The sequence below is a fragment of the Caretta caretta genome, chromosome 28 (assembly GCF_965140235.1).
Source record: "Caretta caretta isolate rCarCar2 chromosome 28, rCarCar1.hap1, whole genome shotgun sequence".
NCBI lineage: Eukaryota > Metazoa > Chordata > Testudines > Cheloniidae > Caretta > Caretta caretta.
The window spans coordinates 14,695,448-14,722,666 of NC_134233.1; the positions used below are offsets into that span (position 1 = coordinate 14,695,448).

The 27,219-nt window shown below is 49.0% G+C and overlaps 1 protein-coding gene across 7 annotated transcripts; it reads left to right on the forward strand.

The window, feature by feature from the left end:
* Positions 1-4,481: 4,481 nt before the first annotated feature.
* LOC142070326 (uncharacterized) lies at positions 4,482-26,246 on the forward strand. 7 transcript variants are annotated; one of them, XM_075124005.1, is made up of 5 exons: positions 4,482-4,672; positions 6,340-6,396; positions 6,929-7,067; positions 7,917-8,029; positions 20,040-26,246. In XM_075124005.1, exons 4-5 carry the CDS (start codon positions 7,996-7,998, stop codon positions 21,392-21,394), a joined length of 1,389 nt encoding a protein of 462 aa, XP_074980106.1. In that variant the 5' UTR covers positions 4,482-4,672; positions 6,340-6,396; positions 6,929-7,067; positions 7,917-7,995; the 3' UTR covers positions 21,395-26,246. The 7 variants fall into 7 exon arrangements, with proteins under 7 accessions (XP_074980106.1, XP_074980108.1, XP_074980107.1 ...); XM_075124010.1 differs by having other exon boundaries at positions 4,483-4,672; positions 20,043-26,246; XM_075124007.1 differs by lacking the exon at positions 6,929-7,067.
* Positions 26,247-27,219: the final 973 nt, after the last annotated feature.

Sequence of the window (27,219 nt, forward strand, 5' to 3'; positions counted from 1 at the left end):
GCCCTGGGCGGGTTTGTGTTTGTCGAACAGGGACGTTTGCGGGGCGAAAGATGGTTCTCTGGAACCCGGACCCTGACCACAACAATAATGGACTTCTTCTCGTCCCCCGTCCCCCTTCTCCTTTCTTTCCACGGACATTTATACTCGCTTTCAAGTCTGATCCTTACCCAGCCCTGGCTTTATTGCAAGAGGGTGGCTTCGTCAACGAGAGAGACGTTTGATATTGCAATCAACATCGGGAACGGACACTCCCCTCACAGTGTGCACCTCTGCTTTTCAATCCAGGTTTTCAGAAAAGGGAGGCGAATAAATACAGTCCTCAACCTCCCGGGACCACGCCGCACTGGCCGATTGTGATAGGCACGCTGCAGATTTCACTGGCTAACGAAGCTCACATCTTCCCCGACCTTCCAGGGAGCCAGGACCCTGCCCTAAATTATTCGCAATCTTAAAATATTCCAGCTGATTTAGAAACCTGGCATTGCCCATTGGGAAACAAATAAAATAAGCAGTGAGCTCCATTCCCCTCTCAGTTTAATAGACTCTCTGGGCCTGCATTTCACTGAACAAAACTGCCTTTGAAAAATATACGGGCCTATGTAAAGTGCTCGGATCTCTCTTGCTCAGAGAGGTTTGGAAATTTGGCCACCAAGTTTTGAGGGCAGACTGGATTTTGGAATTCATTTTTAGAAGCTAGAGTTGGTTCTAATACATGTGAGATGGAGAACAAATGTTAAATGGGTCATAATAAATGACATCAAAACTATTAACGTTTTCAGCACCAGGTTTTCAGCAAACGGACTGAAAAAAAGCCGGGGGGTGGAGGGGGAGAGGATGTTTTTGCCCAATTCTTACCCCAAGGCGAACAGCGGAGAAGAATGCAGCGCTCAGATTTCAGTTCGTTCTTTTATAGTTGAAAAGGACACAGGCAAAATGAGCTTCTTCAATGACTGTAACAGTCCCTTGTGCCCGCTCCCTCTCCCCAGCGCCCAAGTCACACGCTCGGCCCCACAAGGAGCAGTCTGCCCAGCGTGGCAGAGGGACAAAATCACCCAGCAGAGTGGCGCAGCGGAAGCGTGCTGGGCCCATAACCCAGAGGTCGATGGATCGAAACCATCCTCTGCTAGCTTGGCTTTTATTGCCGACTGCCCTGGAAATCACTCAGCCTGCCTTCCTTTCAGCCACGTCCAGAACAGGAACTCCTTCTCTGGCTATTTCACTTTTCACCGTCATGAAACCAAGGGACAAAGCCACAGACGGTCCCCTCCGTCCTAGGACTCCACTCCCGTACAACCGCAGGACTGGAAGGGACATCGCGGGGCCATCGACTCCAGTCCCCTGCACTCACAGTGGGACTAGGTGTTATCTACACCGTCCCTGACAGGTTTGTCCAGCCTGCTCTTAAAACTCCCCAATCATGGAGATTCAGAATGGAATCGCACAATTGAAAATCAGCGTTCACCATTTTTCCCTTGTCCCCCACTCTTTTCTTAAACTGGACCTGTTACCCTTAACTATTGCAACACATACGATAGGTCTTCTCCCGTCCTGACCTGAGACCTCTGCAAAACCAAGAGTTAAGGAGTGTTGCGTGTTTTAAGATGTCTTAAACCTGTTATTTTCTCTATTTTTTTAATAGGGGAAAATCCACGTAAAGAATGGATAGACTAGCCTGTTATATGCTTAAAATTACACCATAGTACGTAAACACACGTTTACACATTTTAACGAACGCGTCTGATGTAAACATTTAAGAACGTTAACCACACGGGTTGTTAACACAAAGGCCTGCGAGCGTTGCGGCATGGGTAACCATTTTTAATTCAGCATTACACCCGTGCAATCGCTCCTCATCGACATAGCCCACATCTCCTATTGTGAAAGAGTGAGTTTACGGAAAGATGTAGGATTTCGACTCCCTTGCGGAACAGGGCTGCTATCGTGAACAGTTCTGGTTTGTACAGCTCAGCCATTAGGATGTTCTCTTTGAGGCATAGATTTTTCCTTCAGGATGCATTTTTGGATGAAAGACTCGGAAGCCCGAGGGATGGTTTTGGTAAACAAACCCGGGGGGTAGTTAAGTCGGTTTTGAGAGTTTGGACGTCTCTTGTGGATATGGAATGATTACCTCGGTGGAGAAGGCGGCTTCCTTCACCGGAAGCGGCCTTCTGGAGGAGACAGGGACACAACCCTTTCGTGAAGACGCTTTGCAGAGTACAGCTGGCCATAGATAGGGAAGAGCTGCTTTGTCCTGGGGGTCTCCAGACTACCTTGGAAGGGTCCACCGAAGGTTGTCGTTACCACGGTTTTCAACCTGTGGTCTGCAGGGGATCTGCCGACAAGGTCTAAGCTTTCCAAAGGGCTCCGCGCCTACCTTCACAATTTTTTAGGGGTCCGCAAATGAAAACTGGCCTCGGCATGGGGATGCCTGGTGCCTTTCCAGACCCAGCCCTGGGACGCAGGGCTTGAGACATCCTCTCCGGCGAGTGGGGGAAACGGAAAAGCCCCTTCACTCCCCCCCACTTTTTGCAACCAGGGTTCAGCCCATCCAGGGTAACTTTTATCCCGTCTGCCCCTCCCGGTGCCGGGGTTTTGCCCTCTGCCACCATCTCAACCAGGGCTGGTCTTAGGGGAAATGGAGCCCTGGGCAAAGTTGTATTTTGGAGCCCGCATGGTGGCCCCTGACCCCGCATTGCCCCTGGCTCCCGCGGGCTCCCCACCCCCCCCAGGGCAACACTGCCTCCCCACAGTGTTTAATCTGGATTGAAGAGGTGTATATTGCCACACTTACTGCGTGCTGCAGTCTCTTCCCGGGCTCCTAAGCCCTGCACCCCCCCTCCCACGCCCCCATGGGGAAACTGACCTGGGGCTTGCTTCCCCGTCCGTCCCCTCACCCCACGTTCCTCCGCACCCCCAGAGGGGTGAGCAAGAAGCTGCCCAGCCCAGGTGGGGAAAGTGACGTGGACGCACGGACCGCTTGGTATTGCCCCTTGCTTGCCCCCCACCCCAGCTCCCTGGGGGGGTGCAGGATCTGTGAGACACCGCTCGCCCTTCCACCCGTTCTTAAAAGGGAGGCGAATAAATACAGTCCTCAACCTCCCGGGACCACGCCGCACTGGCCGATTGTGATAGGCACGCTGCAGATTTCACTGGCTAACGAAGCTCACATCTTCCCCGACCTTCCAGGGAGCCAGGACCCTGCCCTAAATTATTCGCAATCTTAAAATATTCCAGCTGATTTAGAAACCTGGCATTGCCCATTGGGAAACAAATAAAATAAGCAGTGAGCTCCATTCCCCTCTCAGTTTAATAGACTCTCCGGGCCTGCATTTCACTGAACAAAACTGCCTTTGAAAAATATACGGGCCTATGTAAAGTGCTCGGATCTCTCTTGCTCAGAGAGGTTTGGAAATTTGGCCACCAAGTTTTGAGGGCAGACTGGATTTTGGAATTCATTTTTAGAAGCTAGAGTTGGTTCTAATACATGTGAGATGGAGAACAAATGTTAAATGGGTCATAATAAATGACATCAAAACTATTAACGTTTTCAGCACCAGGTTTTCAGCAAACGGACTGAAAAAAAGCCGGGGGGTGGAGGGGGAGAGGATGTTTTTGCCCAATTCTTACCCCAAGGCGAACAGCGGAGAAGAATGCAGCGCTCAGATTTCAGTTCGTTCTTTTATAGTTGAAAAGGACACGGGCAAAATGAGCTTCTTCAATGACTGTAACAGTCCCTTGTGCCTGCTCCCTCTCCCCAGCGCCCAAGTCACACGCTCGGCCCCACAAGGAGCAGTCTGCCCAGCGTGGCAGAGGGACAAAATCACCCAGCAGAGTGGCGCAGCAGAAGCGTGCTGGGCCCATAACCCAGAGGTCGATGGATCGAAACCATCCTCTGCTAGCTTGGCTTTTATTGCCCACTGCCCTGGAAATCACTCAGCCTGCCTTCCTTTCGGCCAGCTGGGAAACAGGAACTCCTTCTCTTGCTGTTTGCTTTTTCACAGTCATTAAATGAAGGGATAAAGCCAGGGACAGTCCCCTCCTGTAAGGGCAGAGATGTGCTGGGGTGGGCGCAGAGCAGGGGTGGGAAGGGCTCGGGTGGGGTGGGGCAGAAGAGGTGGGAAGGGGTCGCGTGGGGGGGGGGGGGAAAGAGGTTGGATGGTTTGGGGGCAGAGCGGGGGTGCGGGGCTTGAGCACCCCCAGGGACGCCGGGGCCTGTGTAGCGCCCCCCGCCCCGTGCCCTGCGCTCACGCTCCGCGCCAGGGCACCAGGTGTGGACACGCTCCGGCGGCGCCCGAGCCCTGCAGGGTTTGGATCTCGCCGGACAAAACTCCGCGGTGCGGAGAGGAGCTCCGGGCATCCCGGGCTAGCCCCAGCCCCAGCCCCTGCCCGGGCTGAGGGGGGCGAGCACCCCTGGGGCCAGCCCCCCCCCAGCCAGCGCTGCAGCCGCGGGACGGGATTTGCAGGGCACAGGAAGGGGCTGGAGCAGCCGGGAGGAAGGAGGCAGGAATCCGGGAGAACAAAGCCCCGAGAGCATCAGACGCTGGGCGAGCAGCTGCTGCTCCCCCCGGGGTCCGTGCTGGGGGGGGGGGAGGGAATCCCCCCATTAACCCCTCCCTGCCCGGCCGGGGGGCGCTTTCTCCAGCTGGGGCCAGCCGGGAGCCAGAGACGGCAGGTAATTGACAGAGACCGTGGGAAAGTGACCGTGGGAAAGTGAGACCCTCTGCCCAAGGGGACCTGGGGGCATTAAATCTCCCCCCCCCGCCCCGAATCTGCTCCCTTGCGGCTAATGAAGTTGTGGGGCAGGATCTGCTCCTGGTGGGGAAAGAGGTCCCCTAGTTCTCAAATATCAATTTAACATCTCAAAATTGGGGGGGAGGGTTCCCCCCCCTCCCCTCCACCTTCTCAATGCTCATTGACCTGGCTTAGGTGGGAAACTCTTGCCCTGAGTCATTCCCCAAATGAGAAGGGGCTTAGTGGGCGCAGCTTTGCGGCTGGCTCTGGGGTGGAGACGAGGGGGCTGTTCTCTGCCAGCAACAGGGCAGGGAAGGGGCACAGGAGGGAAAGGGAGGAGCAAGTGTCCCCCCCCCTCCATGTGCCTAGCCCCAGGTGACCCAGTCACAGCTGCTGTAGTCTCAAGTCCCCCCCCCACCCCCCCCGCCAGCTGCCAGTCACCTGTTGCCACCCCATCCCTGCCCTCAGGTAGCCCTTCGTGCTCCAACCCCTCTGGCTGCCCTCTTAAAGCGGCTTTTCAAAGGGCACCTTGCTGCCCATATGGGGGGGGGGGAATCCAGGACCGTTTACTGAACATTCATCTAAAAATCCCTTCAAAGGAGCCCACTTCCCCCCCCCCCTTTAATCTGGATATAAAATCCCCTCCGATTTTGGTGGTTTTCCCTCTGGCGTCATCAGCATTTTATCAAAAACCTCACAGACTCCAACGAGAGAGGGCTGAATTGGAATTAATTTGCAAACTGGATCCAGTTAACTTAGGCTTGAATAGAGACTGGGAGTGGATGGGTCATTACACAAAGTAAAACTATTTCCCCATGTTTATTCCCCCACCTTCCCCCGCCGCTGTTCCTCAGAGGTGCTTGTCAACTGCTGGAAATGGCCCACCTTGATTATCACTAGAAAAGGTTTTTTTCTCTCCTGCTGGTAATTGCTCACCTTACCTGATCACTCTGGTTACAGTGTGTAGGGTAACACCCATTGTTTCATGTTCTCTGTGTACATAAAATCTCCCCACTTTGTATTTTCCACTGCATGCATCCGATGAAGTGGGCTGCAGCTCACGAAAGCTTATGCTCGAATAAATTTGTTCGTCTCTAAGGTGCCACAAGTCCTCCTTTTCTGTCGCCCTGAGACAGTTTCCGGATGCAGGGGGTTAAATTGTCCCCTGATCAACTTGCTTCTCATTGGAGAATCATTTAAAAGGGTCGATGAAAGAGACTGGCCCCATATGTAATAGGCATTAAAGCCAGGGGCTGCCCCTCTTGGAAAGGGGATCAGGGTCTCCCAGCTGCTAACCAGACCGTGGGCTGCATCCTCTGCTTTTCCCCAGATGGCACAAGCCGAGGAGTTTGCTCCTCAGTGGGCTGCCCTGGGTGTAACTGGGTCCTTGCGGCCCCATCCAGTGCCCGAGCATCTCCAAGCTACCCTCACGTTCTCCTCACCATTTTCACCAGAGGTACCCCCACCCGCCAGGTGATGAACGGTCTCCCCTCGGGGGTTCCTTCCCCCAGCACCGAGATGCAGCCACTTCTGGGGTGGTTGCCTGGTGGCCATTCTTGGCCAGTGACGGGACATGGAAATTTCTTAAATATTTTTTGGTTCCTCCAGGCCTTCCATTCTCCTGTTAAAGACGCTCTCTCTGCCTGTATGAATGGCCTGCAAGGGGTGAGGATAACTTTCTATCCACTTACAAAGTCTGATATGAAATCGCCACCGTTTTTGCTTCTCTTCCCCCTTCAAAACTGTAGGAACGCCAGGTGTTTCTCCTGGTGGCGTAGGTACTCCCCGCTCCCTGAGTGACAGTCGCTGTGGTGACAGGGTGCCCTGGGGGTTCGCGAAATGTTTCAGGGGGTTCTCGGGGGGGAAAAAAATCCCTAATGTCGGACAGAGCTGTCCCGAGGGACCCCGGGCAGCACGGGACCGACAGCCCAGAGCTCCTGGACTTCCAAGAGCCCCCCCCCCCCCGCAGTCTCCAATAACCTACATAAATTGGTGGGGTGTAGACGAACCTTCAGACACGTGTTAATCCAGAGTTACTGCTAGGAAGGACAAAGAGTGACTCCAGATTAACACGGGATAAATGAGATCAGCACCTGTCCCTGTGGGGAGGTGTTGTCATTAGCTGCCCGCACCACGGAGCTCCGGTTGTACCTAAAGGAGGGAAGGCGGCTCAGACCCTCTGCCCCCCTCTGCTCAGGATATGGGGGTTCAGCTTCCTGGTCAGACCCTGCAGCCTCCACTGTGATGTGGGAGACCAGGCTGAGCAGCTGCTGCTCCCCAAGTGGGATCGGTGCCGAGGAGAGACCTTCAGTAAAGCCCCCTCTGCGCCAGCCAAGGTGAGGACATTCTCCAGCCCCGTTGCTCCTAACTCCTGAACCAGAGAGACCTCAGGGAAAGTCCTGGGTCTGCCCCAACGGCCTCTCGTCTCTCCTCCCATTAGCGATTGCGGGAGCCGATCCAGCCACGGGAGAGCAGACAACTCCAAAACGGGACTTTCCCGGCCAGAGGGAGCGCGATGGGGAAAGAGGAGGGAGACTGAAGGGGGGCAGTGGGAGAAATAAGTGGGGAGAGCGGTTGGCCGACTGGCCTGCCCAGACACACTTCTTACAGCCTCCCTGGGCAGATCCGCCTTCTGTGAACAAGGTGTGGAGCAGAGAGAGGGGAAAAGCCAGTCCCTGGTTCTCCCTGTCCCCCGCTGCTGGGGGTGTGTGGTGCACTGCCCTGGGGACAGTGTCAGGGGAAATAGTCCCTAATTTGTGGAAGAGGAAACAGGACCCCTGGACTCGGTAGGGAAAACGGACCAGGCTGCCCATGCTGGAGCCTGACCCGACTAACCAGCAGCTGCTGTGAGATATGAAGGGGGCACCCAGCAGTGAGGCTTAGGGGAGATTCCCCCTCCCCTCATATCCAGCTGCTGACAGTGGAATTCGTACCAGGGGGCTTTCCGTGGACTCTGCTGGGGCCTCTAGCCACTGTAGGAGGCTAGTGGGTTTGCCCCTGTTTCTCTGCTGGGAGAGACCAGGGGCTCTCTCTTTCTCCCCACGCCTGATCTCCGCAGGGTGGGAGTGGGGCTTTGTTCACCGGGAGCCTCCCGGAGCTTCCACTTGATTGGCTCCTCTGCCCCACGAATGGTGGGGCTGTGAGTGGGGCAGCAGGTCCTGAGGGTTGGACTCTTGCTCTTTCAGGGGCCGGTGACCTTCGAGGAGGTGGCTGTGTATTTCACCAGGGAAGAGTGGGCTCTGCTGGACCCCGCTCAGAGACGTCATGCAGGAGAACTACGAGAATGTGACCTCGCTGGGTAAGGATTCCCGTCCCCTCGGTTCTTGGAAGGGGAAGTGCAGAGTTAAGGTTCACGTCACCCCCATCATGTAACCTTAACTCTGCCCTGTTTCAGCAACGTGCCACTGTCACACGCTCGAGGGCTCTGCCCTCTCCTGTTGCAGAACGCTGCGGGGAACAGAGCCCGGGAACAGTACAGGGCAAAGTCGAACGTCTTCTCTTTGCTAAGGCAAAACGTAGGCTTAGGTGCAAGGGTCGTGAATAGAAACTTCCTACCCCTGGCCTGTAATCTACCGCACACAGGCTGTCCCAGACTTGCAAAATGGTACGGAGCCCGTCAGCCTCAGGTGAGTCGTTGCCGTCACTTAGCCCTCGAGACCACCAAGCCCGTATGCCACCACACTGCTGACGATCCCCCTGGCCAGAACTCCCCCTGGTGACACAACCTACAACCCTGAAATGGGGCAGACTCAGTCCCTCAAGTTTCATGTGCGCGTCCCTTCATGTCACAGTCACAGCTCCGCCAAGCTGCTCCAACTGATCCCTCCCCCATCTGATTACAGCTGACCCAGTGCACGCAGCCGGAGGGCATGCCGATAAATGCTGGGATTCCCGTCTGTAGAGCACAAGACAGATGGTGACATGTTCTCTTAGTCCGTCCTCATATTTATGACAGATTCATGGAATTTAAAGCCTGAAGGGATGAGGTCATATAGTCTGGTCTCCTGGGTAACACAGGCCTTCGAATTTTGTCCAGTTACGGCAGCATTCAGCTGAATACCTTGTGTCGGACTGTCAAGGTTCCTCCCCCGCTCTGAACTCTAGGGTACAGATGTGGGGACCTGCATGAAAACCTCCTGAGCTTACTTTTACCAGCTTAGGTTAAAACTTCCCCAAGGTACAAATTAATTTTATCCTTTGTCCTTGGAATATCCACTGCCACCACCAAACTCTAACTGGGTTTACTGGGAAACGTAGTTTGGACACGTCTTTCCCCCCAAAATCCTCCCAACCCTTGCACCCCACTTCCTGGGAAAGGTTTGGTAAAAATCCTCACCAATTTGCATAGGTGACCACAGACCCAAACCCTTCGATCTGAGAACAATGAAAAAGCATCAGTTTTCTTACAAGAAGACTTTTAATAGAAATAGAAGTAAAGAAATCACCTCTGAAAAATCAGGATGGTAGATATGTTACAGGGTAATTAGATTCAAAACATACAGAATCCCTCTAGGCAAAACCTTAAGTTACAAAAAAGACACACAGACAGAAATAGTCATTCTATTCAGCACAGTTCTTTTCTCAGCCATTTAAAGAAATCATAATCTAACACATACCTAGCTAGATTACTTACTAAAAGTTCTAAGACTCCATTCCTGGTCTATCCCCGGCAAAAGCAGCGTACAGACAGACACAGACCCTTTGTTTCTCTCCCTCCTCCCAGCTTTTGAAAGTATCTTGTCTCCTCATTGGTCATTTTGGTCAGGTGCCAGCAAGGTTGCCTTTAGCTTCTTAACCCTTTACAGGTGAGAGGATTTTTCCTCTGGCCAGGAGGGATTTTAAAGGGGTTTACCCTTCCCTTTATATTTATGACACGGACTAAATCGTCCTGAAGATTTCAATAGCTGGAGAATCCATCTCTTCTTCCCTGGTAGTTTGTTAACCTTTGCACCGCCCTTACTGAACTCTTCTGAGTAGCTCTTGCCAGCTGCAGTGCTAGTGGGTGGGGGCAGAGTTAAGGTTGCATGGAAGAGGTGTTGTGTACTTTTCATCTCCTGGTTTTCGTTCAGCCACCGTCCACACGCGGGACCCCAGTTGTTGGTGGGTGGGATCGAACCGGGAACCTCTGGAGCTTAGTGCATGAGCTGAAAGCCAACTGGCTGTTAGCTAAGGCTGTAGAGGAAATTCCTTAATCTCCCTCTTTAAGTGGTCTCGGCGCCACTACGTGGGCGTGTGGGTTACGGTAGCATTCGGCAACCTTAACTCTGCATTAATGCAGGTATGGGCATTTAGGGTTTTTAATGGTCTTGCCCCTGTTAACTGTGTCTATACGAGAGATCGGCCGGCATACCTGCATCGGTTAGGGGTGTGGGTCTGCATGTGGGTTTCAGAGAACTTTAAAGTATTGCTTTTAATCTGGAAATTTCGAAGTTGGGGCAAAACGTCAAGAAGAAACTCCTGCATATCACATATTGTCTGGAAGTTGACAGTGGTATGGCTCAGACTTTACAGCATACTCCCTTGAGCAAGCCAGTCTTTGTGACAGTGGATTGCCGGAAACCTCTGGCTATTAACAGAGCCTTAATCTCGCCGCACTTCATGGGCGTGTCCGTCCTTTTGATGCCTCACGTTTCCTCGTCAGTCTGAAAGTTCAATCTGTACAGTTACAAACTCTTTCAACGCTGCTATCCCGAAGAATTTCAAGACAATCTGAGTAAGCATCTGGATTTGAGAGTTGTTAGAATATTTGACTTTTAAACAGAAAGTAATGCTGAACGTAAATAACTATAGCTAGGCTAGGCAGAATTCGATTTTTATTTTATTTTTATACTTTTGATGGATAATATCCATGTTTGTTTTTAAGCTTCTTTTCCCCCCGATTTTTATCAATGTAATGTTTCACAGTTGCTCAAAACGGTGGGTTTTAAGCGTTTTTGGTGTGTGCCGTTTTTATCATAAGAACAGCCTTACCGGTCAGACCCATGGCCCATCTAGCCCAGTATCCTGTCTGCCAACTGTGGCCTGTACCAGAGCTTGAGAGGGAGTGTACAGGACAGTTGGAGTGATCGACACATCTTCCCCTCCTGGCTTCTGCCAGTCAGAAGTTTAGGGTTGCTTCCTGCATGGGGTTGTATCGCTGACCATCTTGTGGAATAGCCATTGATGGACCTATCCTCCATGAACTTATCTAGTTCTTTTTTAAAGCCAGTTATACTTTTGGCCAACTCAACATCCTACAACAACGAGCTCCACAGGTTAATTGTGTGGGGGGGAAAAGAATACTTTTGTTTGTATTAAACCTGCTTCCTATTCATTTCATCAGGTGACCTCTGGTTTTGGTATTGCAGGAAAGGGTAAATAACACTTAGACTCATAGGACTGGAAGGGACCTCGAGAGCTCATCGAGGCCCGTCCCCTGCACTCATGGCAGGACTAGGTATTATCTAGACTGGCCCTGACAGGTGTTTAGAATCATAGAATATCAGGGTTGGAAGGGACCCCGGAAGGTCATCTAGTCCAACCCCCTGCTCAAAGCAGGACCAATTCCCAGTTAAATCATCCCAGCCAGGGCTTTGTCAAGCCTGACCTTAAAAACCTCTAAGGAAGGAGATTCTACCACCTCCCTAGGTAACGCATTCCAGTGTTTCACCACCCTCTTAGTGAAAAAGTTTTTCCTAATATCCAATTTAAACCTCCCCCACTGCAACTTGAGACCATTACTCCTCGTTCTGTCATCTGCTACCATTGAGAACAGTCTAGAGCCATCCTCTTTGGAACCCCCTTTCAGGTAGTTGAAAGCAGCTATCAAATCCCCCCTCATTCTTCTCTTCTGCAGGCTAAACAATCCCAGCTCCCTCAGCCTCTCCTCATAACTCATGTGTTCCAGTCCCCTAATCATTTTTGTTGCCCTTCGCTGGACTCTCTCCAATTTATCCACATCCTTCCTGAAGTGTGGGGCCCAAAACTGGACACAGTACTCCAGATGAGGCCTCACCAATGTCGAATAGAGGGGAACGATCACGTCCCTCGATCTGCTCGCTATGCCCCTACTTATACATCCCAAAATGCCATTGGCCTTCTTGGCAGCAAGGGCACACTGCTGACTCATATCCAGCTTCTCGTCCACTGTCACCCCTAGGTCCTTTTCCGCAGAACTGCTGCCGAGCCATTCAGTCCCTAGTCTGTAGCTGTGCATTGGGTTCTTCCGTCCTAAGTGCAGGACCCTGCACTTATCCTTATTGAACCTCATCAGATTTCTTTTGGCCCAATCCTCCAATTTGTCTAGGTCTTTCTGTATCCTATCCCTCCCCTCCAGCGTATCTACCACTCCTCCCAGTTTAGTATCATCCGCAAATTTGCTGAGAGTGCAATCCACACCATCCTCCAGATCATTTATGAAGATATTGAACAAAACCGGCCCCAGGACCGACCCTTGGGGTACTCCACTTGATACCGGCTGCCAACTAGATATGGTTTGTCTAACCTGCTCTTAAAAATCCCCAGTGATGGAGCTTCCCTGTTCACTTTCTCCACACCATTCATGGTTGCATAGACCTCTATCATATCCCCCCTTAGTCACCTCTCTTCTTTAAGGGTAGGCGTTATTTTTGCACACACTACAGTGATGGAGAAGTGGTATCTTAGTTGAAAGAATTCTTCCATAGACCCAGCAGTGTCTACACTGGGGCTTAAGTCAGCTTAATTACATTGCACGGGGTGTGATATTTTCACAGGCTTCAGTGACGTCATTAAGCTGGCCTTAAATTTGTGTAGACCAGCCCTAAACCGAACAGCTCAGAAATATATATTTTAGTTTCCCCTCCTACAGAAGCTTTTCTATGCCCTTGATCATCTTTGTTGCCCTTTTCTGAACCTTTCCCAGTTCCAAGATCTCTCTTTTGAGATGGGGTGACCCCATCTGCGTGCAGTATTCAAGATGTGGGCATGCCATGGATTTATAGAGAGGCAATATGATGTTTTCTGTCTTATTATCTATCCCTTTCCGAACGGTTCCCAATGTTCTGTTCGGTTTTTTGACGGCCGCTGCACATGGAGTGGATGATTTCAGAGAACTAGCCACCATGACTCCAAGATCTCCTTCTTGGGTGGTAACAGCTAACTTAGACCCCATCACTGTATATGTAGAGCTGGGATTATTGTTTTCAACGTGCATCACTTGGCACTTACCAATTTTGAATTTCATCTGCCATTTTGTTGCCCAGTCACCCAGGTTTGTGAGATCCCTTTGTAACTCTTTGCTGTCTGCTTTGGGTCATTTTGTATCTGCCACCTCACTGTGTACCCCTTTTCCCAGATCATTTATGGATATGTTGAACAGCTCGTGCAGATCCTTGGGGAACCCCACCATTTAACTCTCCCCATTGTGAAATCTATTTATTTCTACCCTTTGATTTTCTGTCTTTTAACCAGTTACCAATCCACAAGAGGACCTTCCCTCTTATCCCATGGCTGCTTACTTTGCTTAAGAGCCTTTGGTAAGGGACCTTGTCAAAGGCTTTCTGAAAGTCCAAGTGCCCTATATTCTCTGGATCATCCTTATTCACATGCTTGTTGACACCCTCAAAGAGTTCTAATAGATTGGTGAGGCCTGATTTCCCTTCACAAAAGCAGAATTGGCTCTTCCCCAACAAATCGTGTTTATCTCTGCGTCTGATCATTCTGTTCTTTACTGCCATTGTTACCAATTTGCCCAGAAGGGAAGTGAAGCTCACCAGCCTGTAATTCTCAGGGTCGCTCCTGGGATACTTTTTAAAACTTGGGGTGACATCAGGAAGGTTAAAAATCGGTCACAGATTCCATGACTTTCCGTGAGTTCTGAAACAGCAGCCATTCGGGTGTGTGGGAGGCAGTCAGGGGGGATGATTTACCTCGGGGTGGGGGTTTGACATGTTTACCGCCCGTGACCTGTCCATGACTATTAAAAATACCCGCGACTAGAACGTAGCCTTAAACATTAGCGATCTTCCAATAGTCCGGAACAGAGGCTTGCTTCAGTGATAGATTACAGACCATGGTTAGTAGTTCTGCAATTTCACCTTTGAGTTCCTCCTGAACCCTTGGGCGAATACCCTCTGGTCCTGGTGACTTAGTACTGTTAAATGTATCAGTTTATTCGAAAGCCTCTTCTGTTTACACGTCAGTGTGGAACAGGACTTCAGATCTCTCACCCAAAAACGACCCCCCCCCACCACCAGAGCTATTTCTCCCACATCCGCTGCAGTGCCGACTGGTGGGAAGCGTTCATTTAGCTTCTCCAAAATGGCCTTGTCTTCCTTGAGTGCTCCATTTTAGACCGTGGTGTTCTAGTCAAATTGGTCTCAGGATATTAGAGAGATGCGGTGGGTGAGGTGGTATTTTGGTTGTTGGACCAATATCTGTTGGTGAGAGACACCAGCTTTCAAGCTTAAACGGAGCTCTTCAACGCCTTGGTTGTCTTGTGTCTCCACTGGCTATCTGGCAGGCCTTCTGCTTCCAGTATACTTAAAAATAAATCTGTTCGTTTTTGCATCTTTAGCAAGTGGCTTCTCAAATTCCCTTCTTGCCCTGCATCAGCGTATCAGAGTTTGTGCGTGTTCCTATTCACTTCACCAGCATTTAACGTCCAGATTTTACAGCATACCTTGAATGGCCTCCGTAGCTCTGTTGTTTAGCTATAGTGGCCTTGTTTTGGTCCTCTTACTGTAGAGGTTCTCAAGTTTTTTGTTTGTTTGTTTGTTTTTGCTGGGACCAGCTTCGAAAATACTTCGTGCTGTGATGATCGTCCCCCCTCCCCTCCATGCCACCCTGACTTCTGCACGGCTGCTGGTGGCGATGCTGCCTTCAGAGCTGGGTGCCCGGCCAGCAGTCATTGCTCTCCGGCTGCCCAGCTCTGAAGGCAGTGCAGAAATATGGGTGGCCATACCATCACCCCCCTTTTGGGTCAGGAACCCCCAGTTTGAGACACTCTCTTGCCTTTTCCAATTTGGGTTATACAGTTAGTCTGAACCCATACTGGGGCAGTTTTCGATGTTCCCCGTACTGCTTTCAGGCGTTTAACCCTTGTGACCGCTCTTTTAAATTTCCGTCTCATTTTGGTGTAGTTCCCCTTTTTAAAGCTAAAGGTTACCACGGTATTGTCCCCTCCCCACAAAGACGTTAAATTTAATTACATTATGGTCACACTTACTGGGCTGTGCGGACCGAATCCCGTGTCCACTTAGGACGAAATCAAGAATCGCCTCTCCCCGGGTGGGTTCCAGAACCAGCTGCTCCAAGAAGAAGCTATGAATGGCATCTAAAAGTTTCACCTCTGCTCACCCCCTGAGGTGACATTTACCCAGTCAACATGAGGGTAGTTCACATCAGTATTATTTGTTCTTTCTGGTTTTGTAGACTCTGTAAACTTCTGCAGCGTTTCACAGTCCTGATCTGGTGGGTGGTGTTATATCCCTACTGCTGTATTCTTTTTATTCAAGCTCGGAATTTCTATCCATAGATATTCTACGGTGCAGCTTGTTTCATCTAATTTTTTATTTTATTTTATTTGACTCTCTGCTTTCTTTACCAGATGGTGCCACTCCCCAACCAGTATGACCTACTTTGTCGTTCCTTTATATTTTGTACCCTGGTATTAGAATAGAATATCAGGGTTGGAAGGGACCCCAGGGGGTATCAAGTCCAACCCCCTGCTCAAACCAGGACCAATCCCCAATTAAATCATCCCAGCCAGGGCTTTGTCAAGCCGGACCTTAAAAACCTCTAAGGAAGGAGATTCCACCACCTCCCTAGGGAACCCATTCCAGTGTTTCACCACCCTCCTAGTGAAAAAGTTTTTCCTAATATCCAACCTAAATCTCCCCCACTCTCCTTGTTCTGTCATCTGCTACCACTGAGAACAGTCTAGATCCATCCTCTTTGGAACCCCCTCTCAGGTAGTTGAAAGCAGCTATCAAATCCCCCCTCATTCTTCTCTTCCGCAGACTAAACATCCCCAGTTCCCTCAGCCTCTCCTCGTAAGTCATGTGTTCCAGTCCCCTCATCATTTTTGTTGCCCTCCATTGGACTCTTTCCAATTTTTCCACATCCTTCTTGTAGTGTGGGGCCCAAAACTGGACACAGTACTCCAGATGAGGCCTCACCAATGTCGAATAGAGGGGAACAATCACGTCCCTCGATCTGCTCGCTATGCCCCTACTTATACATCCCAAAATGCCATTGGCCTTCTTGGCAACAAGGGCACACTGCTGACTCATCTCCAGCTTCTCGTCCACTGTCACCCCTAGGTCCTTTTCCGCAGAACTGCTGCCGAGCCATTCGGTCCCTAGTCTGTAGCGGTGCATTGGGTTCTTCCGTCCTAAGTGCAGGGCTCTGCACTTGTCCTTGTTACCTCATCAGATTTCTTTTGGCCGCAATCCTCCAATTTATCTAGGTCCCTCTGTATCCTATCCCTGCCCTCCAGCGTATCTACCTCTCCTCCCAGTTTAGTGTCATCTGCAAACTTGCTGAGGGTGCAATCCACACCATCCTCCAGATCATTTATGAAGATATTGAACAAAACATTGTATTACCATGTCCCACTGATTAGTCTCTCTCCACCAAGTTTCCATGATGCCTATTCTATCAATACCCTCATGGCATGTCAGGCACTCCGTTTCAACCATTGTATTATTTCTACTTCTTGTGTTTGTATACCAGTCTTTCTAAATTTTGTCAGTGCTTTCCTTCATGTGTTCTATTTAAATGGGATTCTGTTTCATTTGACTGTTCCTCACTACCTCCTATCTGGACTTCTTTCCTGTCTTCTTTACTGAGATATAGACGTCCCCCTTTAATTAAACTCATCCCTAAGAGATGTCTTTGTCTGAACCATGTGCGCCTCCACACCTCTTGGCTTTCCCTCACCCCATACTTGTAAAAAAAAACCAAAAACAAAAACAAACAAAAAAAAAACCCTCTACTATCTTCTCTGAATTTTGTGTGGCAGCAATCTGGTTCCGTTCTGGTTTCGTTGGAGTTCTTCCCCAGTTGCTAATAAACTGAAATCCCTCCTCCCTACACCGTCGCCTCACCCGCACATCAAGAGCTTTCAGTTCTGCTCTCTTACCAGCCCTGCGCATGGAACAGAGGAACCATTTCAGAGAATACTGCCATGGAGGTCCAGGACTTTAAATGATTTTAAATGGTTCCCTAGGGAGGTGGTGGAATCTCCTTCCTTAGAGGTTTTTAAGGCTTGACGAAGCCCTGGCTGGGATGATTTAGTTGGGGATTGGTCCTGCTTTGAGCAGGGGGTTGGACTAGATGACCTCCTGAGGTCCCTTCCAACCCTGATCTTTTATGATTTAAATGTTCACAGTTTCAGGAAATTATGCAGGGGCGGGGAGAGGCCAGACAATTATTTTATGACCCCAGATGTCGACGTTGAAAAAGTGAATGCTTTATAACGGTTAAAACACAAGTCGTCAACGTCACACGTCAAAATATACCAAGTAAGTCACCTGACATCCAACCCTAATAAGTTCTCAAGCAGTATTTTTCTTATTTTGCCTATCTGGAAATACAGATGGCTATCGATAGAAATATTTTCCCATCCGTATGTGAATGTACGGTGCGGTCAGTGTTCATCAGCATGTACTGGTAAAAATTTCATCTTTCCAAGCCGAACTATAACAGAACTGGTCATCTGCTATAACAACCCCCCAAGTGCATGGAGGGTGTGACAGTCAGGTGGGGCCATCCACTGACAGGAGACCGTGTGAGGTTCCTCTCCAGGAGTCCTTGGGAGAAGGGAGGGCAGGGAGCAGTGGGAGGCAAGAAGATGATGGGGAGCTGGTGCTCGTGGGGTGCCACAAAAGAGGGAGAGGTCTTAAGCACCAAGGACTCTTAAGCAAAGTAAGCTGTCGTGGGATAAGAGGGAAGGGGCTCTCCTGGACTGATAGGAAACAAAGGGTAGGAATAAATGGTCAGTTCTCAGAACGGAGAGAGATAAATAGTGTTCACCCCTCCGAGTTGAGTCTATCCCTTCAGGAAGTCACAAGGGGCACTCGAGGCTCAAAGACTGACTTGGGTGTCATACAGCACCCAGTGAGATATTTGGGGAAATAACTACGTTGAACTAAAATAATCACCACCACCACCACCTGTGAGATAAACCACCACGACCTAAGAGTTAATAACCTGTGCATACCGAGAGAGATCTGTTTCTTTATTTAGAGGGTTATAGTTAAGTACACTCAGTAGTAAGTTTTATAGTGTGTGTGTACCTTTTTATTATATATATTCATCTATTTAACGTTACTGTAGAATCAAGTTCCATTTATTCTAGTTTAAATAAAATCCCCATGGTATTGTTTTGGACAACAAGTTGTCCTATCTCAGCTACCCTTAAATAATCTTTTACCCCAGTGTAACACGCCCCTACCAGAAACATTCCACCGCCACCGCCGTGCTGAAACGTTACTAAGTCTTGGCAGCAGGGTTGGAGAGGGGGTGACCTTTGGATGTATTTTAAATTACAACCCAATAACCCTACTCTGAGAGATCCGTTCACACTGACATGCCTAGTTTAAATGCCTGTTCGTCATAGACTTCAAAGCACAAATTTTGGGAGTGTGTATAATTTCACATGCTGCATTATTATCATAGAAGATGAGGCTTGGAAGGGACCTCAGGAGCTATCTAGTCCAACCCCCTGCTCAAAGCAGGACCAACCCCAACTAAATCATCCCAGCCAGGGCTTTGTCAAGCCGGGCCTTAAAAACTTCTAAGGAAGGAGATTCCACCACCTCCCTAGGGAACCCATTCCAGTGCGTCACCACCCTCCTCGTGAAAAAGTTTTTCCTGATATCCAACCTAAATCTCCCCCACTGCAATTGGAGACCATTACTCCTTGTTCTGTCATCCGCTACCACTGAGAACAGTCTAGAGCCATCCTCTTTGGAACCCCCTTTCAGGTAGTTGAAAGCAGCTATCAAATCCCCCCTCATTCTTCTCTTCTGCAGGCTAAACAATCCCAGCTCCCTCAGCCTCTCCTCATAACTCATGTGTTCCAGACCCCTAATCATTTTTGTTGCCCTTCGCTGGACTCTCTCCAATTTATCCACATCCTTCTTGTAGTGTGGGGCCCAAAACTGGACACAGTACTCCAGATGAGGCCTCACCAGTGTCGAATAGAGGGGAACGATCACGTCCCTCGATCTGCTCGCTATGCCCCTACTTATACATCCCAAAATGCCATTGGCCTTCTTGGCAACAAGGGCACACTGCTGGCTCATATCCAGCTTCTCGTCCACTGTCACCCCTAGGTCCTTTTCCGCAGAACTGCTGCCTAGCCATTCGGTCCCTAGTCTGTAGCTGTGCATTGGGTTCTTCCGTCCTAAGTGCAAGACCCTGCACTTATCCTTATTGAACCTCATCAGATTTCTCTTGGCCCAATCCTCCAATTTGTCTAGGTCCTTCTGTATCCTATCCCTCCCCTCCAGCATATCTACCACTCCTCCCAGTTTAGCATCATCCGCAAATTTGCTGAGAGTGCAATCCACACCATCCTCCAGATCATTTATGAAGATATTGAACAAAACCGGCCCCAGGACTGACCCCTGGGGCACTCCACTTGATACCGGCTGCCAACTAGACATGGAGCCATTGATCACTACCCGTTGAGCCCGACAATCTAGCCAGCTTTCTACCCACCTTGTAGTGCATTCATCCAGCCCATACTTCCTTAACTTGCTGACAAGAATACTGTGGGAGACCGCGTCAAAAGCTTTGCTAAAGTCAAGAAACAATACATCCACTGCTTTCCCTTCATCCACAGAGCCAGTAATCTCATCATAAAAGGCGATTAGATTAGTCAGGCACGACCTTCCCTTGGTGAATCCATGCTGGCTGTTCCTGATCACTTTCCTCTCATGCAAGTGCATCAGGATTGATTCTTTGAGGACCTGCTCCATGATTTTTCCAGGGACAGAGGTGAGGCTGACTGGCCTGTAGTTCCCAGGATCCTCCTTCTTCCCTTTTCCCTCCAACCTTCTTGGCAACAAGGGCACACTGCTGACTCGTATCCAGCTTCTCATCCACTGTCACCCCCAGGCCCCTTTCTGCAGAACTGCCGCTTAGTTTGCAATAATGTGTGTTCGTCGTGGGGTGGTCATTTTCAAATGATACCCCACAAGGCATATACTGGGATATCATTTGAAAATGAACAACACATATTATTGCACTAATATCATTGCATTAAAAGACACGGGTGCTTAGCGTCACCCTCTCCCCTTTTTCCACTCCTGTTTCTGAGGTTTCTCTCTCTGTCCCAGCAGGTGATGGGACGGTGAGTGAGAATGAGGAGCAGGAAGATGCTGAGCACGGGGAATCACATGTGGCGTTATCACAAAGATCTAAAGGGGATGTGTCCAGGAGCTGGAAGCAGGGAAAAGGTTGTGAGAGTCAGCACAGGCCAGAGCGGGAGCGGGGAAATGAGCCAAGGGAGAAAGTGGGTCATTGTCACGAGGACCTCAAGGAAACCACAGCCCAGCAGAGCATCCCCACAAGTGAGAGAGAGCCCACGTGCCCTGAGTGGGGAGAAAACATCAGTAGCCATTCGGCTCTTCTTCAGCCGGAGAGAATCCGCGCTGGAGAGCCACCCTATGAATGCGGTGAATGTGGGAAAACCTTCCATCGGAACTCGCACCTTATTCGGCATCAGAGAATCCACACAGGAAACCGACCGTTTAAGTGCTTGGAATGTGGGGAAAGCTTCAGCGTGAGCTCCAACCTGATCGCACATCAGACCATCCACACAGGAAATCGACCCTTTTCGTGCTCTGAGTGTGGGAAGAGCTTCAATCGACACTCAAACCTTATTACGCACTGGAGAATTCACATGGGAAATAAGCCCTTTACGTGCTCAGAATGCGGGAAAAGCTTCACGGACAGCTCAAACCTTACCAGGCATCAGCGAACCCACACGGGGGAGAGACCCTATGAGTGCTGTGAGTGCGGGAAAAGCTTCACGGACAGCTCCGATCTTATCCGGCATCAGCGAACCCACACGGGAGAGAGACCCTATGAATGCCGCGAGTGCGGGAAAAGCTTTAGTCGGAGCTCAACCCTTATTCGACATCAGAGGATCCACACGGGAGAGACGCCCTATAAGTGCTGCGAATGCGGGAAAAACTTCAGCGTGAGCTCAAACCTTATCACACACTGGAGAATTCACACGGGACATAGACCCTTTACGTGTTCCGACTGCGGGAAAAGTTTCACTGACCGTTCCAACCTTACTCAGCATCAGAGAATACACATGGGAGAGACCCCCTATAGATGCTCTGAGTGTGGGAAAAGCTTCCCTCAGAGCTCGGCTCTTATTGCACATCAGAGGATCCACACAGGAGAGCGACCCTATGAATGCTGTGAGTGCGGGAAACACTTCAGCGTGAGCTCTGCCCTTGTTGCGCATCAGAGACTCCACACGGGGGAGAGACCCTATGAATGCTCCGAGTGCGGGAAAAGCTTCAGTGTGAGCTCAACCCTTATCATACATCAGCGAATCCACACGGGGGAAAGACCCTATCGATGCTCGGAGTGTGGGAGAAGCTTTAATCAGAGCTCACACCTGGTTAGACATCAGAGTCTCCACAAGGGAGAGCAACACCACAAAAAGCTTGTCTAAGGCTGTCAAAAAAAAAAAAAGTTTTTGGATGCTTTTCTAATTCCCACATCGTGACCTTTAAGGCTCTTTGCGGTGTTTGCCTCACTGTGGGTCCCGCAACTCCCCCCACCCCAGATGAGTAGCACACTGTTGATTTTTGCAGCTTGCTCTTCTTTGGTCCTTTCTATCCGCTCCTTTGTCCTGAGTCATGAGAATGTAGGTCCCTCCTACCGGGAATGTCCATCAGCCCCAGGTAGGGGAGATGGGATGCCATCACCTTGCTACACTGAGGTAAAATCTACCTCGTCTCCCCTGGGATTTTCCCAGGGGCTAGCTAGCTTGAGGTAGCGATCCTCATGTAAAAAGACAAGTATATTTGCAGTACTGCCCTCTCACAGGTATAATGGTCAGGGTTAACGAACACATTGCCCCTTGACCTGTCCTAATCTACACGCCTTTTCTAGTCTAGACAAAACTCTGAGCACCACATTTCTACTTTTTACTCCCATTAGCCGGGTGATTGGCGGAGTCACTGAGTTCCCCCTTTGGTGAGAGATTGTCTCGCTCCCGGCTGTTCTGGGTTGTATTAAACAGAAGCTATAGTTCCTACCATTTTTCTCATTTAAAAATATACTTAAATATAACGAACATCTGGAGCAGGGATGGGATTAAAGTGTCCTTTCAGCCACCATTGACACCGGAAGGCAATAGGGTGAGCTTGATGGATTCCCTCCTTTTCCATCACCGTTCAACCCCCCCTCAACCCAGCAGAGTTAGCGTCTGTGGGAGCCGCAATGGAGCTTACCCTCTCCCCATTTTATCCTTCCGCCTCCCAAAGTGCGACATGATCCAGTCTTCTCAGCTCTCCGTGCTTAGGAATCACAACTGGATCTTAAATCAGACTCACTAGGGCTGGAGATGAACGTGTCAGAGGCCTGGAGGGGGAGTTGAGAGGATCACAAAACCACTCCGTGATGGTTCAGTGTTTTCATCCCTTTCTCCATCTATTGGCAAAGCTTTTCCTGGGCTTTTTGCTGCTGAGCTGGGATTGTTTCCAGATGAGAAGACTGGATGTTCTAGCATCATCGAAACGGGGAAAACCTTTTGTAAATAACTTGACTCAATAATAATGAAGTGGGGCGGACTGAAGCAGGTTTGAATGGGTGAGAGGAGAATGCAGTGCAGGAATCTGTTCTCCTGATTCTGGAGTTCACATAGGTAACCTGCTTTGGAATTTCATTTTATGTGAACTCCAGCACATTTGTCTGTGATGTGGATTTTTCTCTCCTGCCTGAAGCCCATTCAGTCACGTAACTGTATGTTAGTTTTGGTTGCCAGGATGTAGCTCAGATTTGGGGACCTTGAGACAAAGAACCATGTACTAAAATTGTCGTTTCTTACTTTATTTTTGCTTTTCCCCTGCTCCTTCATGATGATATGGAAGAAGCTCAAGTGCAATTCAGTCCACAGTTCAAGATAATTGAGTAACATGGTTGTCATTAATGCCAATCAGCGTGAGTTTATGGAAAATAGATCCTGTCAAACAAACTTGTCCTGCTTTGAGCAGGGGGTTGGACTAGATGACCTCCTGAGGGCCCTTCCAACCCTGATCTTCTATGATTCTATGAAACTTGGTATCTTTTTTGTTGAGGTTACAAGTTTGATTGATGAAGATAATAGTATTAATATAAACTACTTAACTTCTATAGGGCATTTGACTTGATACCACAAGGTATTTTGATTAAAAAACTAGAATGCTATAAAATGAACATGGCATTGTAATGAGACTGGTTCTGGTGGGACCCCACTGAGAGTGACAGTTCAAGACACATTGCTTCAAGCAGGGCAGTCACAGCCCAAGGCTGGGGTTTCTGTGCACACCAAGGCAAACCCAACCAGCCAGACAGAGAAGACTTTGATTTTAACCCACTGGCTAACCACAAGTCACACTAGCAATTCCCTTAGACACTCCAGTTTCCCCGTATCTCCACCAGGGCCACTCGTCATGGGGACAAATGGTTATGAAAACCAATATCCCAGTAAAAGAAAAAAGGTTCCCTCGATCCCAAAGGACCAAGCCCCAGACCCAGGTCAATATACAAATCAGATCTTACCCACAAATCACGCTCTGGCCAATCCTTTAGAATCTAAAATCTAAAGGTTCATTCATAAAAGGAAAAAGATAGAGATGAGAGCCAGAATTGGTTACATGGACTCAATTCCATCCAGTCATGGCCAAGTTCTTGTAGCAGTGGTGGAATAAACTGCAGGTTCAAATCCAGTCTCTGGAGAACATCCCCAGCTGGGATGGGTCTTTCAGTCCTTTGTTCAGAACTTCAGTTTATAGTAAAGTCCCTCCAGAAGCAAGAAGCAGGACTGAAGACAAGGTGGAGATGAGGCATCAGCCTTTTATAGTCTTTTCCAGGTGTAAGAACCCCTCTTTGTTCTTACTGTGGAAAATTCCAGCAAAATGGAGTTTGGAGCCACATGGGCAAGTCCCTGCACACTTTGCTGAGTCACAAGGTGTATCCCTTGCCTTCTCTCAATTGTATTGCTGATGGTCCTTAATGGGCCATCCAGCAGGCTAGGCAGAGATGACACCAACTTGTCTGGGGTGTCCCCCAGAAGCACAGCACAAGTTTGAATTACAGACAGTACAGAGCCAATATTCCTAACTTCAACTACAAAAATGATACATGCATCCAGATAGCAGAATCATAACCAGCAAACCATCACCTTTCCATAGACACTTTAAACGACAACCTGTGTACTGTATTTGCTGCAAATATATAACAGTGGTTGCAACAGTGATCTATACAGGTAGAGATTATGTCAATAATGTCACAGGCACGTATTACATGGATTAAAAACAAGCTAACAGATAGGTCCCAACATGTCATTGTAAAAGGGGAATCGCCATCAATTGGGTCTGTTTCCAAAGGGGCCCAACATGGATGTCTTGTCGGCTGAATACTGATTAACATTTTTATCAGTGAGCTGGAAGAAAACAGAGAATCATCACGATGAAGTTTGCCGATGACAAAGAATAGGGGGGAGTGGTAAATACTGAAAAGGACAGGTCCCTGATTCAGAGCGATCTGGATTACTGAGTAAACAGGGCCCAAGCAAACAATGTGTGTTTTAATACAGCTACATGTGAATGTAGGCCATACATACAGAATGAGGGACTCTATCCTGGGAAGCAGTGATTCTGGAAGAGATTTGGGGGTCGTGGTGTGATGCCATGGCCAAAAGAGCTAATGATAGAATTATAGAACTGGAAGGGACCTCGAGAGGACATCTAGTCCAGTCCCCTGCACACAAGACAGGACGAAGTATTATCTAGACCATCCCTGACAGGTGTTTGTCCAACCTGCTCTTAAAAATCTCAAAATGACGGAGATTCCACAACCTCACTAGGCAATTTATTTCGGTGCTTAACTACCCTGACAGTTAGGAAGTTTTTCCTAATGTCCAAACTAAACCGCCTTTCCTGCAATTTAAGTCCATTGCGTCTTGTCCTATCCACAGAGGTTAAGAAGAACAATTTTTCTCCCTCCTCCTTGTAACAGCCTTTTATGTACTTGAAAACTGTTATCCTGGCCCCTCTCAATCTTTTCTTTTCCAGACTAAACAAACCCAGTTTTTTCAATCTTCCCTCCTAGGTCATGGTTTCTAGACCTTCAATCGTTTTTGTTGCTCTTCTCTGGACTCTCTCCAGTTTGTCCACATGTTTCCTGAAATGTGACGCCCAGAACTGGACACAATCCTCCAGTTGAGGCCTAATCAGCGTGGAGTGGAGCGGAAGAATTACTTCTCGTGTCTTGCTTACAACACTCCTGCTAATACCTCCCAGAATGAGGTTCGCTTTTTTTTTGCAACAGCATTACACCGTTGACTCATATTTAGCTTGTGATCCACTATGACCCCCAGATCCCTTTCTGCAGTGCTCCTTCCTAGGCTGTCATTTCCCATTTTGTATGTGTGCAATTGGTTGTTCCTTCCTAAGTGGAGTATTGTGCATTTGTCCTTATTGAATTTCATCCTATTGGCTTCAGACCATTTCTCCAGTTTGTCCAGATCATTTTGAATTTTAATCCGGTCCTCCAAAGCACTTGCAACCCTTCTCGGCGAGGTATCGTCCGCGAACTTTATAATGTGAATGTGCATTGCATAAATAGGGGACTCTTGAGTAGTAATAGGGTGATTATTTTACTTCTCGTGAAACCACTGCTGGAATACCGTGTCCAATTCTGATGCCCACCATTCAAGAAGGATGTTGATAAATTGGAGAGGAGTCGGAGAAGAGCCATAAGAATGATTAAAGGATTAGAAAACTTGTCTTGCAGTGGTAGAGTCAAGGAGTTCAATCTATTTAGGTGAACAAAGAGACAGTTAAGGGGTGCCTTGATTACAGTCCATAAGTATCTCGTGGGGAACAAATCTTAAAGGTCTCTTGAATCCAGCCGAGGAAGGTCTAACTGGATCCAGGGACTGAGGGTTAAAGCTAAAAAATGAAGAGTGTTAATCGGGTGTATGTTTTTAAATAGTGAGGGTAATTCACCACGGGAACAATTCACCAAGCATTGTGGTGGATTCCCTGGTCTACAGAGGGCCCCTGTCCTTAGGGGTGGATTGGCCCATGGGGGCTTCGTAAGACTGTGTTTGTTCTGAGCAGAAGTGCTAATGAACTTATTATGACGAGGGTGCTCCTACAGATGGGTCATAAAAGACTGCACTTCTCAGAGCCCGTGTGAGAGCTGGGATGAACCCTGGTAAGCGTCTTAGCATGTGTGTAGCTTCTATTGTTTGTGATATGTTTTTTCTCCCATGGTTTTTACCTTAAGAATAAAGTCGGTTTGCTTAGAAGGAACTCTGTGGTAACGTCTATCCATAGCAACCTGTCTGTGCTGGGAATTACAAAGGGAAGTCACTATCCATTCTGAAAATACCCCCATCAGAAGGTAGACAGAGGCATGTCTCCCCCAAAGCCTTTGCTGGGCCACTGAAGGAAACGCAGGTCCAGTTGCCCTGAACTGTGACAGATGGATCTTCCATTGCCTGACCAGGGGGCTCCATTTGTATGTGGACCGTTCTTGACGGTGTATCCATGCCAGCCTGGATGGGACAATGGTACACCAAGAACCATGACTTCCCCTGTTCCAGAGAAGGAATTAACTTCCTCACACCCAGTAGTTCCCAATGCAAAGTGAGAGGGGAAATGGAGTGATGCATGTTTCTTTAAAAAAATTAAAACAACGGCCATACTGGGTCAGACCAAAGGTCCATCTAGCCCAGTGTCCTGTCTTCCGACAGTGACCAATGCCAGGTGCTTCAGCAGGAATGAACAGAACAGGTCATCATCAGATGATCTATCTCCTGTCACCTATTCCCAGCTTCGGGAAAACAGAGGCTAGGGACACCCTCCCTGCCCATCCTGGCTAATAGCCATTGATGGACCGATCCTCCATGAACTTATCTAGTTCTTTTTTGAACCCTGTTATAGTCTTGGACTTCACACCATTCTCTGGCAATGAGTTCCACAGGTTGACTGTGTGTTGTGTGAAGAAATACTTCCTTTCATTTGTTTTAAACCTGCTGCCTATTAATTTCATTGGGTGACCCCTCGTTCTTGTGTTATGAGATTACAAAAATTCCCACATTCTCCACAGGGAGACATGGTCAAAGTGAAGGACTAGGACAATGAACCCTAAAATCATACAAAAATAGGACTAAAATAAATCTCACAAAGTCAGCTGGTCCATCCTGAGGCAGAATCGAATGTAACATCCCTCACGGGTATTTATTTAAACACCTCCAGTGATCGCTATTCCACAACCTCTCTT

Bases quoted from the DNA above. Each gene is read 5' to 3' on its own strand.
- LOC142070326 (XM_075124005.1), top strand. From the start codon at position 7,996: ATGCAGGAGAACTACGAGAATGTGACCTCGCTGG. The intron at 8,030-20,039 runs GTAAGGATTCCC...TCTCTGTCCCAG, and splicing joins CGAGAATGTGACCTCGCTGG to CAGGTGATGGGACGGTGAGT.